Source organism: Acartia tonsa, chromosome 8 (genome assembly GCF_053477335.1).
Source record: "Acartia tonsa isolate MP-2025a chromosome 8, ASM5347733v1, whole genome shotgun sequence".
Classification (NCBI taxonomy): domain Eukaryota; kingdom Metazoa; phylum Arthropoda; class Copepoda; order Calanoida; family Acartiidae; genus Acartia; species Acartia tonsa.
Window position 1 is genome coordinate 29,292,144 of NC_137267.1, and position 13,642 is coordinate 29,305,785.

The 13,642-nt window shown below is 30.5% G+C and overlaps 1 protein-coding gene across 1 annotated transcript in view; it reads left to right on the forward strand.

The window, feature by feature from the left end:
- RhoGAP1A (Rho GTPase activating protein at 1A) overlaps positions 1-13,642 on the forward strand; it is a 108,277-nt gene that overhangs the window by 70,330 nt on the left and 24,305 nt on the right. Inside the window, exon 20 of the mRNA XM_080168263.1 lies at positions 13,078-13,162. Within this exon, the coding sequence (XP_080024389.1) occupies positions 13,078-13,162 (85 nt within the window). The remainder of the gene's footprint in view (positions 1-13,077; positions 13,163-13,642) is intronic.

Sequence of the window (13,642 nt, forward strand, 5' to 3'; positions counted from 1 at the left end):
CACTTCGTTAAAAGAAAAGTTTCATTTTTTAAAGTATAGCTGTTTATTGTTATTTGTTATTGCTGCGCTTCCTCTGGGTATGATTGTCCTCGTTTGGCTTGTCATGTTTCTCTATGCATCAACTTTCTTTTTCTAATTTTCTTTCAAAATATCATCAAACCTTATACAAATATTACAAATAAGCTTGTTTTTCTAAAAATTACAATGATTTGATAGTTTTTTAATAGTTAGAAAATAAGAATATACTAAGGAGAAGGCTTGGGATAGCAAATGGAAAAGTAGATAGATAGATTTCAATGGATGGCAAGAAATTATTTTATTTTTACAAAAATCTAAATGTTATTGTAATGATAACTAATAGGTTATATAGCTAAAATTTCAAGTATAGATAAAAATATTTTAAAGCTCGATGGTTGAAGCACGGTTGTATGCTTACAAGATGATACATTTTTTTCCGAGTGTCATTGTCACTTTCGCCCTTCTGTTGGTAGCTGGGTAAGAGAAAGACCCGCAGTCTTTCAAAGATTTCTCTTTGTTATGCCAATAGCTTTCTATAGACACCTTAACATCCAAGATTGGTCTAATGTTGCTCCCCTGGTGACCTGGCAAAGACAAAACTTGGATTTAAAGCATCCCACTGTATCTAGAAAGCTGAATTGATAGTTGAGCTAGAAAGCTGAAAATTGAAAAGATATTCTTACAGTTAGGTAGATAGCAAGTATACTTAAGTAACAAACATAAAGATAGCAAGCAAAGATAGCAAGATAGAAAATGAGATGGATTAGAAGGATTGTGCTTTGACATGTAAAAGTTTTGGTTGGTAATATTCCAAATAGCTTCAGGGGATTTAGTCCCCAATTACGGGACGTTGGTTTATTTCAACTAAATTATAACAGCAAAAGTATATTTTTATTCTTATTATACACTCCTCTTTATCATATAAGGATATAACTAAAGGTTTTAAAATTTTACCTACTACTCTTTTATAAGATGTTTAATCATTATTGTAGGATTGGGGGACAGGGATTGCCTTGGCACGTAAATTATTTACAGATGGAGGTTGTACCACTACTATCAATCTATATTATAAGCAGGGAGGTAGGGGACAATGGACTGTATATTATATTGGTTTTAGAAGATATTCTCTAATTCGTTGGCATAAAAACTTTGGGAGTTCATTTATTCTTGATTGACAGGCACTAACTTTTCAACCAATAGTTCAAAATTAGAATTAAATCATTCGTGTTCTTTTGAATTCATCCTAACTTAACTTTCTAATTTCTTTTCAATAAATTCATTTTTAACACATATGAGATCAAATTGATTTAGCTCAAATAATTTTGCTTAAAAATCCACAACTCCATAATGAGGCATTTTAAATAAACTGGCAGGGAGTTTGATAATTCTTCGTTTTAATCTATTAGTATAAAGTTAAATTTGTGCGGATTTCTTCATATCTTGAACCCCCCCCCCCCCTCCCCCTTCGCCAAATGATGCCGTGTTTTAAACGTTTGATCCGCAAAGCAAAAGCTTCACAAGATTAAAATTACTGAATTTTTATCCATGTCTTTGGCAATAAGGGCCAGTTTTGAAAATGCATTGTTATATGCAGGAAAGGAGAGGTAAATGGTGGGTAAATTAATTTACAAGTCTTTCTATCCTCCTCTGCCCCATAATATAATACTTGCAAACAATTGAAGAATATATAAAAAGAAAATGAGTGGTTCATTTATAGTCCATTAATGAATCCCCTTATCCCTAATATTTATATGTTTGTTACCGAAAATTCTCTACAGGGATTGCAAGATATGTTAATGCAATAAATATGGAATTGGAAAAGATAACCCTTAAGTATAAGGTTTATAGAGCTGTATTTCAAAATGTACCCTTTAGCGACATTTTAAGGACAACAAATCAATTATTTACAAAGAAATCTTAAAGTTTTAGTACTGGGTCAAACAAGAATTAATTTGTTCTTAGGCATGAAACAAGGGGGGTAAAGTCCAGAATTAGATTATCTAATTTTCTTTTATTTCTTACAAAAACCTAAATATCATTTAATGATATTATTGTTGACATTAGATCTAACATACAGAATAACGTTTTAAGTATATATTATATACAATTTTATTTCCGTAAGATCTATTTGTCTACCTAACAGATTGAGTTCTCCAAATTAGGGAAGCTTCTCAAAGGTCCTTGGATGGTTTTAATTCAAATTTTAGGATGATTTTAGGAATTTTTCTGCCCACTTTCTCCTAGAAGGACGCAGTCTGTAAAATGACGATATTCTAGTAATAAAATCACGGTCACACAGTAAAACACAATCAATATAAATTGGAAATTTTTTTATTATGTTTTGATTCATAATATCTGTAAATATACTAAAACCTAATGTCAATATGAAAGATGAATCAAATTAAATTAATCTACCAAAAATGGTAGCATAGTGCTTCATTTTTTTCTAAAGTGTTCCTTCATTTTAGCAGATTTTCTTCTCTGTTTCTAATTAATGGCAAGAAAAATTGTCTAATTGTATTAAAATTCAGCAAAACTTGCTTCAATCTATTTATTTTAATGCTATGATGTTTTATAATTATGAGCTTGTGCTGTAATGTTTTTTTTTGTAGCTTTAAATAAACACTTTTTTTTTGTTGTCCTAAGATGACCTTATTTGTGAGCAGATCTGTTGGTTTTATTAGTGTTAATCCAATAAAATTAAATATTAACTTGTTCTGGCTTAAATATCAAGCTTTAATCTAAAAACAATAAAATGTATGTATATCAATTAAGATTTGAAAAAGCAGTTTCGCTTTTATAATCAGTTTATTTTCTCCTATTTCAAGCTTGACAGCTGCAGATTTTTAGTTTAGCTCTAATTGTTTACTCCTGTTATAATTGTCTTTTGGCTGCTGCTGAGTATTTCATGTATTGACGTTATTAGCATTTAAGGAGAATTGACTACAAAAAACACCAGCTGCGAATTTTCAAAAAAAAACATAGATGTACGCTGTTGGAGCTGCGAAGCCCAGATTAAAAGCTTATAAATAGGTTTTGTTAGGTTGGTTATCTTTTTTTTCAAGGCTAATACTTTTTTATAGCAACATATAGTAAACAACTTAAAAACAGAATAAATCAATAGAAATGCCCCTTACTGAGACAAGCTAATCTAATTTTTCCCAGTAGTATATAAAAACTAGATCTTAAGGTGGAAATCTATTCTCTATAAAATGGTCTGTCAGTTAAATGGTATTGCAAATGGTGGAGGGGGTGGGGAAGATTGATCTGATGTCCCAAGAAATAACCTAAAAGCTGGCCTGAGCTCCCTAAATTTGTTCCCAATGACTTAGTTTTCTAAATCTTTTTGTACTTTACACAAATATTTTGTACAATTAAATAAAATCGTCCTTGTTTTTAATAGTTTTGTTTTATTATAGTTGCCACCATATAAGGCTATATTAAACTGATATAAACAATTTATTTTAATAAAAGAGTTTGTTTATTAAACCAGAGACTATTTTTGGATTTATTGAATTAAAATTCAGCGCTATAAATTATTGATTTGGATATAAAACAAGTTTAGTTATTATAGAATAACTGTTCTAAATACTAAAAATAGTCAAATGTATGTATGGGTTCGATTCTACCCTCCAAGATTGTTAAGATTTTTGCCAATTGCAGCAATGCTCGAACTTTGATTGGTTGGTTGCAAACTAAACCCCGAACCACTTCATTATGCAATCTACATTTTCCTGGATATTTTGTCTACGGTAGACCATAAGTGTACAGCTTTACAGTACATTGTTTCTATTTGTTAAAGCAACACGTATGATAAAAGAAAAAGATTCTGTTTAAAGTAAAATGCTTATATTTCAATCAAAATCTATATTTTTGTATTTTTTACCGATCCACTTCATTATGCAAATCAAAAGAAAATCAATGAGAAAACGTTTGTTTTGCCCTTTTCTCCACTTTTAAAAAATAATTCTGATAAAATAACAATTTTTTAAGGGATTTATGCATTAATTATAATGAAAAACAGTTTAAGGTAGATTTTATTGATTTTTCTAAATAAGAAATAATTGAAAAAAAGAAATTCTATCCCTATCACTTTAGAGGACAGCTGCCGACCCCCAGTCTTATGGATGAAGCTAAATACATGTAAAAAATATAAATTTGCCTGAAAAGTATACAAAAATGTTTTTTGATGTGTTAAAAAAATCCATTTTAAAATCTTGATTTTGAGGATGATGGCCTTTAAGATGCTCTTACTGGTGGTGATGGTGAGCTAAATGTTATCAAAGTGCATGACCATTACAACAACTTGTCTATTAACCTATGTACCATTTTTTGTAGTCATAGCAGCCTCCAGTGGAGCCTCTCGACATGAAATATAACCATTATCTAAAAACTACATTATTTACTTTATGAATTTTAGTAATTAAAATTGCAATTTTTTTCTTTTTTAATATTGCTTGGCTGGAGGCTGCTATGACTACAAAAATTGGACCATAGTTCAATATATAAGTTTTCTTCAAGGGCATGCACTTTGATAACATTTAGCTCACCATCACCACCAGTAAGAGCATCTTAAAGGCCATCATCCTCAAAATCAAGATTTTAAAATGGATTTTTTTAACACATCAAAAAACATTTTTGTATACTTTTCAGGCAAATTTATATTTTTTACATGTATTTAGCTTCATCCATAAGACTGGGGGTCGGCAGCTGTCCTCTAAAGTGATAGGGATAGAATTTCTTTTTTTCAATTATTTCTTATTTAGAAAAATCAATAAAATCTACCTTAAACTGTTTTTCATTATAATTAATGCATAAATCCCTTAAAAAATTGTTATTTTATCAGAATTATTTTTTAAAAGTGGAGAAAAGGGCAAAACAAACGTTTTCTCATTGATTTTCTTTTGATTTGCATAATGAAGTGGATCGGTAAAAAATACAAAAATATAGATTTTGATTGAAATATAAGCATTTTACTTTAAACAGAATCTTTTTCTTTTATCATACGTGTTGCTTTAACAAATAGAAACAATGTACTGTAAAGCTGTACACTTATGGTCTACCGTAGACAAAATATCCAGGAAAATGTAGATTGCATAATAAAGTGGTTCGGGGTTTAGTAGTGTCCAAATCTTCTATTCAATAGTTTTAATCTACATTTTTAAAAGCGAAGCTTTTCTATAATTAGGGTCGGTCCGTCCGTACGTCCGTCCGTAACGGATAGCTTTTTTCGTTAATTTAGACATGTTAAAATTGTCCTATCGATTTCAAATTTTGCATGGTGATTCCTTTAGTAGTTAGGTACGATTTAGAAAGCGTAGCAACTCTATAATCATTACCAAAATGTCCGTACGTCCATTTTAAACATGTTGATTTTTTAACTTTTTTAAATAGCTTTTTTCGTTAATTTAGGCATGTTAGAATTGTCCTATCGATTTCAATTTTGCATGGTGATTCCTGTAATATTTAGGTACGAGTTAGAAAGCGTAGCAACTCTATAATCACAACCTGAATGTCCGTACGTCCATTTTAAACATGTTGATTCTTTTTACATTTTTAACAACAAATTTGTATGTGACCTAATTATCCGATTGGTCTGATTTTCGGTATACTGATTCCTGGGACAACAAAGAACAATATTATGAGCAAAGCAACTCTATAATCAAGTCCTAAAAATGTAAGTATGTCCATAATCATTATCCTGTAAAAAGCAGTTTTTCAACAAATTTACTTACAATTTTGCTTTGACTCTTATACATTCGCATTCTGATTATTCAGTTCTGACACTATACAAGTGTTAATATCTGTTTGTCCTACCGTTTCAGAGCTTCGCTTTTATGGATGTTGTCATCCTTGTTAATTTTAATCCATTGTCTTATCTCTGATTTTATTTACATCTAAACCTCTTGTGTTATAAATAACAGCATATTTGGCGCGTTTTTACTTTTCAGTAGAAAATAGAAATAAGGAAGCTAGGACACTAATGTTCATAAGTAGCTCAATATTACTACTAATTATTAAGTCATTTTGTAGCCACTGTTCATCTATACATAAAGGGAAAGAATGCTTATTTTTCATAGAATTCTAACTTTTTTTTGCAGTTTTGTGTTAACATTTTATATGCATGTATTCTTTAAATAGATGGGGTTAATCTAATTTTAATATGTTTCCCTTTTTACACACACACACATACACATACATACACACACACACACACACATACACACACACACACACACACACACACACACACACATACACACAACAGATAATCCTTTTTTTGCTGACGTTTATTTAAAACAGTTAAAAATGGCAGAGACTTAAACATTCAATATTAAGCACAATAAAACCAGCATAAAAAGCAATTTAGCACAGTTTTATTAAAGAAAAAATTTAATTAAATTTTTGATTGGCTTTGTAAATAAATCACTAAGTATGATATATTTGTTAGAAAGTTCATTATACTTCAAAAAAAGAAGATATAGTCCATTTCCTTAACTCTTTTTTTTTGGGGGGGGGGGGGAGGCATTGGTTCAGGGTCTATTTATCTTTGGTGCATGGAAATACCCCCCTTCTAAAAAGCTTTCTTTGTAGGAAGCTTTACTGAAATTAAGAAACTTATCGGTCAGTGGTTAGCGAGATTCAAAGCTACACACGGCTGACTGATTCAGACATTCAGTTAATTCTATATAAGAATTATCAGTTGTGCAAAAACACTTACAGATGCTTGCAGAAACCCGTTAGTGTAATCTTTACTTTTAAATATATCAACACTAAAATAGATAAATAACCCTTTTTGGGTGGATTTTGGGAGAATTAACGAAAATATTTAAATCTACCATTTCTTTTTAAACAAATGTTAATTAGTAGCAGATAGTCCACTAGCCTCTAGAAGCAGTTCTCACCTTAAAATTAGGTTGTAGAAATGAGAGATTACAAATGTTATTTAAAGCTTAAAGTATAACAAGAAATGGAAAAAATTGTTGAAATATACCTAAATATCAACACTATCTAGAGGGTTAAAGTTGTTAATCTGAGAAAACTGTTATAGTGCATTATATTCAATAATAAGTTAAAGGATTTAATGATATGAGACGCATTGTTTTAAAATGTTGTTTTCAAATGTGTAGATGTCATTTTTAGCATGACCGACAAACTGAGGAACTTAGTAAACTGTATATTGGATGCTCTTTGCTATCTTCACACAAAAAATTCAGCAGTACATCTTAAATAGCAGCCGAGAACATTTTCTCATACCGTTACTTGCGAACAGAGGGACAGACATTTCAAATTATATAATAGCTTTGCCACCGAAAAGAACCTTTGAGTCTATTCTCAAACTTTTGAAATAATTTTTTTTATTGATTTGTTCATTTATCGCTCCTAAATATATACTCCTTTTTTTAATACATCCAATATTTTGCAATCTGCATATAAAGGACAGGATAATGCGGCTATCAAACAGATTCTTTTTTACTTCTAATCATTTTTTATAAGAATTTCGGGAAGGAATGCTACTTAAATAGTTATCTATCGCATCGTATGATAGACAACTTTCCACGGATATTAAAATGAAAAATTTTAAAATTAAATCCTTCGGCCCCTCGGATTCAACAAAACTGGTATTGATTTTATGATTTTTATATTATAATTCGCGGAAAAATCTTTTACTAAATTACAAACACGCAAACAGGGTGTCGAAATAATACCATAAAGATAAAACTGATTTTCTGTCCCAAATGAAAAATAATGACCGTGGTAAAGCATCTGTTGGGTAATTTTTGAGCTATGGCACCCTGTATATATATGTTTGCATGAGAGTAAATAATTGAAAATTTAACAGGTTTCTTTGTTATTTAATCTTTGCGCTACTTTTATCCGTCTTATTGCAATATTTTCAGTGTATCTCCCCCCCCCCCCCCACCCATCCCCTCCTTGCAAAAAAGAAATTAATTTGTTTCTATAGGAAGCCTATAACCCTGCACGTTTCTCTAAAAGCAGGAATCTTTAGGTATAACTAAGACAATAGACAAAAAATTGTTATATATTCCCAATGATGTTGAATAAAATTACCATTCTATTAAAAAGTAAAAAACACCAAGAGACCATTCAATTAAGGTTCTAAAAAGGTTGAGTGTTGTCATACAACTTTGGATAATTGCGTATTTAACAATCTCATGTCTAATGTCCAAGTAAGAAGGAAGGTTGCGTGGTCGCTTTAATTGTGGTTTAAGGGATTTTTAAAAAAATTATCCCTTTCTTTTATATACTCTTTTTTGCTAATGCACCTTTTTCTTCCACCCTTCCATAAATATAAAACTGGCCAAAATATATTTAGAGTGTTCAATTAAATTTCTTTTTGAATAAAACCACTCTACAAATAATCTATTGTATATTGAATATATATGTAGCTTTGTGACCTCTGTATTGCCCTTATGTAGCTGGATAAAAGCTAGGCATCTTTTTAGCATTTAATTCAGATTTTCTCTGTGGAAGGTGTGGTACCCTCCCACAAAATAGTTATAAAACTTGCAAGGACCTATTAGAAGCTACTCTGAAGGAGAACAATATTGTTCAGTGGTTAGCGAGATGATTTCAAAAAAAGCTTACTTCTTTTTATAACAAGATACTTTGAAATTAAAATATTAAATCTAACTAATTTAACCATTTACTGTTCATTCCATATTTGTCACAATATTACAAGCACAATCATAAAAGCAAGAACTACTTCCATTAATCATACTATTATTTTAGACAAAAAACATTTGATTTATTTCTTCAACAATAAATTGCTTTAATATTGCTTTGCCGCGAAGCTAGGCTCATGTCATTGTTTTATAGCTGTTCTCTTTGTCAACTAATTGAAGTGGAATAACAGTACAGTGGCAGTTTAAACCTTCTAAAATTAATACTGTTATACATCAGTTTTTACATCTTTAGAAACATACAATGCAACTAAAGGCCTAAAATAGAGAAAATACAAGAGGTATTCAAACAACAATGCTAAAACCAAGAAGCTACAATAAAAAGAATTTTTATATGACTATACCTTAAAAATTACCTTCTCTTAGTATATAAACATGACAGCACTTCCATTTATTAAAGGATATAAACATAAATATATTGGTAGCTTGTTATTGCTGCGCTACATTTTTTATTTACATGCTACATCACATGGACACCAATAGAAAATACTTTGAAATTTGAAGGCAATCCCATTTTTTTTCTTCTAATTTGTTTCAAATAACATTCATGATTTAAATTTTAGAAATGCAATCATTTGTTTAAAAAGCAAAGAAATATTTGTATATTAATTGGGATTGCTTTCACTCAAACCTATTTTTAATCCTGTCCCCCTCCCTCTAATTATTTTTAAACTTTTAACCTTTTCTTCAAGTCTTTTTTTTGGGTCCAAATGTGGTGAAAGAAACAACGTGAAATAATGGTATGTATTTGTGTCCCGTTTCACACATAATGAAAAATTTCTAATATAAATTTAATTTTATTGGTTACAAAATTTATAGGATAGTATACGGGCTGGTCAATTTTAGGGTTAATCGTCACTTGATAGCCCAACTTTTTTAATGGATGTTGAATTTATCTCCACCCTCCCCCCATCCTCATTTAAATATGTCAATTTGATGTTAGAATTATCGCATTATTGAAGAAAATATTATTCTTTTTTTTTTAATTTTACTTAAAAATGTTTTAGTTAGGGAGTACATAAACATAGAAAAATTAAGGAGTTAACTTATGCCTGGGTCTATTTATATTTTCTCTACAGACCTTTGAAATAGCTCTAAACCTTTTCAGTACCAAAGCAAAGTTTCTGAGATCTTACTATATACCAACGTAGTATTAAAAACTTTGTGTCAATACCGTATGTCAAATTTTGCACTTATCCTAAGTAGGCCAATTTCATACTCATTTTATTACCTAACTTTTAAGTTGGGAATACAGATAAATTTTCTCGAAATTAAAGCATATTTAAAGAAAAAGGATTAAGCTGATTCGGATATCTATAATACAAAGTAGCTTGATGTCTGTCCGTTTGTCTGTCCGTCTGTATGTCTGTCCCTTAAGATCTCGGTAACCACTGAACCGATCAGATTCTACTCTTCAGGGTATATACCTATTGGTCCTGTGGTGGTTTTAAGCTATTTTCTTGGGGGGTGAGACACCCCCAACCCCCCAAAAAACTAAAACAAACCACCCCCAAAAATTTTTTTTTTACATTTTTTGTAAAATCTCAGTAACTGCTGAACAAATTGGGCTCTACCCTTCTGGGAATATACCTACTGGTCCTTTGGTGGTTTTAAGCTATTTTCTTGGGGGGTGGAACACCCCATCCCCTCAAAAATAAAAAAATCCCAACTTCCAAAATTTTTATTTTTTTACTTTTGAAAACAAAAACCAGTAATTGGGGTAGGGGAACCCCACTGCACCATGGGGCGAAGCCCCCATGAACCCCCCCCCCCCTCCTCCCAAAAAAAAAAAAAAATTTAAATATTTTTTTTTACTAATTTTAATTTTTGTGTATGCGAACAACCTAGGTTTAATTTATCGAATTGAAATTTTTGTGTATCCAGCAAACAACCTGGGTTTAATTTGTACGAATTGAAATTTTTGTGCACAAAACGCACAACCTGGGTTTAATTTTACCACAGAGTAATTTAACAAAGAATATTTTTTTTGAATATTTCTATATAGGAGGGTTGACTTCCCATTACTTCATAGTGCGAAGCCCCTAGAGGCTAGGGGCGAAGCCGCTAGTTGGATATAAAACAACAGCATTTAATTCAAGCCATTTATTTTCTTACTACTTATCTATATAAGATTTAACTAAAACAAGGTAGAAAACATCCATAAGTAACGAAGCACAAAAATCAAATGGAAAAGAGTAAGAGAAAAATAAAGAAGGGCATAAAAAAGAATACACATTACTGCATACTTCCTAGTTTTTAGGAAACTGCCATTTGGGAAGAAATTTTTTTTATAAATTACCCATATCAATAAAATTTGACTGTATATATAAATGTATATAATATTCATTTAATTCATTTATTATTTTATTGTTTTTTTTCTATGTATGTACACCCAAGAATAATAAATCTAATCTAATCTAAAAAAATCATGTGTCTATTGTTAAATGAGTAACGGACTTATGATCAATCTATCTCAAATTGCAGCCAAGAAAAAAAACACATTTACCCAACAGCGTTACGGACCGACGGACTGACACACAAAGTGAATTATAGAGTAGCTTCGCAACTGAAATAAGATAAGTCCTGGTCTACTTTTTATTTATTAGAAAACGAATCAGTATAGTTGTTCTGTACGTATAATAAATTAATGGGCCAATTTTGAATATTTTCTCAGGACAGCCGTTTCTGTTTTAAATTCAAGAAACAGTAATGGCACTTTTAACAGTAAGCTTAGTTAAAATCATTTGTTACTTCCAATCTGTCATGTCTTTATTATGTTTTTAAGCTGTTTTTATCCCCTTTCCATCTAAAGCAAAGCCTAAGGCTAACGGCGAAGCCGCTATTGTAATTACAAAAGCATGTACATAGAAAGAAATTAAGAATACATTAGGACAAAAACACATTAAGGATTAAATATTTTGAATTACATTCTTCTAAATGAAGGGCCGGTTTTAAAGAAACAAAAACTGTTTCATTCAATAATTACATATTATTAGTTAAGTTAAAATAGATGCAATTGAATTTAAGCCATTGCATTGGTTTAAAAAAAATGATTTTTACTTCAGATAATTAATTTAATAGACTAAATTGTGACAGTAAATTTAATTAGTTATGTATTTCTGAATCAAAATATTTTCAAAAACTGAGCCTAAGATATGAGGAAGTATAACAAGTAAGATAAATAGCTCAAATCTTTTGTTTTTATGTGCATATGCAATTTCTAGGATAGGATTACATTTCCCAAAATTAATTGCAAAACATAAAAAAAACTTTCTGATAAAGGGAGGGAAGGGACATTGGACTGTAAATTACATTTCTCCTCAAAGTTGTATAAACACTCTCTTAAATGTTGGCTTTAAAACTTTGGCATCTTTTCTTTTATTAAATCTTAAATTGAAAGACAAAAGGAGCCGTCGACCATTTATTTTAATTTACAAAAGTGTTGTATTCTGTACATCTATTTTATCGTCCATTGTCTTGTCCTTTTATCTTTTTTTAGAATCTTTGTCTGATAAACTATGTTTGCATATGTACCTAGGGGAAAATCGTATATTCCTTTACAGGATACCCCATAATCTTACTCATTAAATCGAATATAAACCGAACCTTACGGGATAAGACAATGGAAGATAAATTGATTTATTATCCAAATAGTGACAGATAAAATTACCCCTTTTTAAATTACAATTATTAGTTTATAAGTTTGGACATTGCTAGTTTGAACCAACAAATCATACCCGTTTTAACAACCTTGGGTACCAGTTTCATTTTAATTTTAATACCCCTTTCCTCCCTCCTTAAAATAAATATTATTTTCTGTTTATTAAAATTTATATTTACAGGCTTATGATTAATTAAGAAATAGGGAGAGGGGCTAGGTTGTTCAACTGAAGAATACGAAGAATGTACCAAACTTTTGTAGTAGATTAGCACAGTTCTAGCTAGAGTCATTACAAAACGCTTATGAGCTCTATAAACGTGTACAGAATAAGAATATCCATGGAGGGCTCATTGGAATTTAAATCATACTGGTATTTTACTTTGGCTTGTTATTTAAAATTTTGGACACTTTTTTTTACAAATAAGTAATTTACAAAATAGTTGATTTTGTTTATCATAATTGGAGATGAACCACTAAGATATCTGCTTGTTTATTGCCATCAGATTTGCAAAATGAAAGGCATATAGATGATAAATTTATTTTGTTTATTGGCCAAGGTATTCTTCCTACCTAACAATTTTATACTATCATACATCTTGTTGTGATGTGGTTTGATATTCTAATTGAACTCAATGAGAGGGCATAATAAAGTTAATAGACAAAGGTTTTTTAAATAAAATTGTTTATTATCAGGCACTGGATACCCTGCACAGATGCAGCCAACAATATCAAAAGTTTGCGGATCTTACTGGATCAATCAAATTAAGAACATTGAAAGGTAAGGATACTGGATAGATGGATAAATAGATAATTTTAATGATTGATAGATACTAAGATAGTTTGGAATATAGATAAGTAGATAGTTTAATGGATATATTGTTACTTGGATCTTAAACCAGATTTTCATGTTCTCTAATAAAGTGAAACACACAGCGCGGCTAAACTTACAATTCCCCCCTTCCACCCCTTTACCCCATCCGCTCCTCTCGTTCTAGTTGACTGAACTAATCAATAAATGAGTTCCATGTTAGCAAGCCACACCTATATAGCAGGTCTCAAGGCACTTAACTTTATAACTATTACATGCAACTAACCCCTTTAATTGCACGACATTTGTCTGAAAGTTTTAATTAGTTATCAGATGTACCTTTTTTGGCCAAAGCATTCCCTTCCATGTTACGCTACAGTGTCGGATTTTGCGTAGGGACTGTACAGAAACTAGTTTTGTGGTTGGGGATAAACCTATCAAATTCCTATA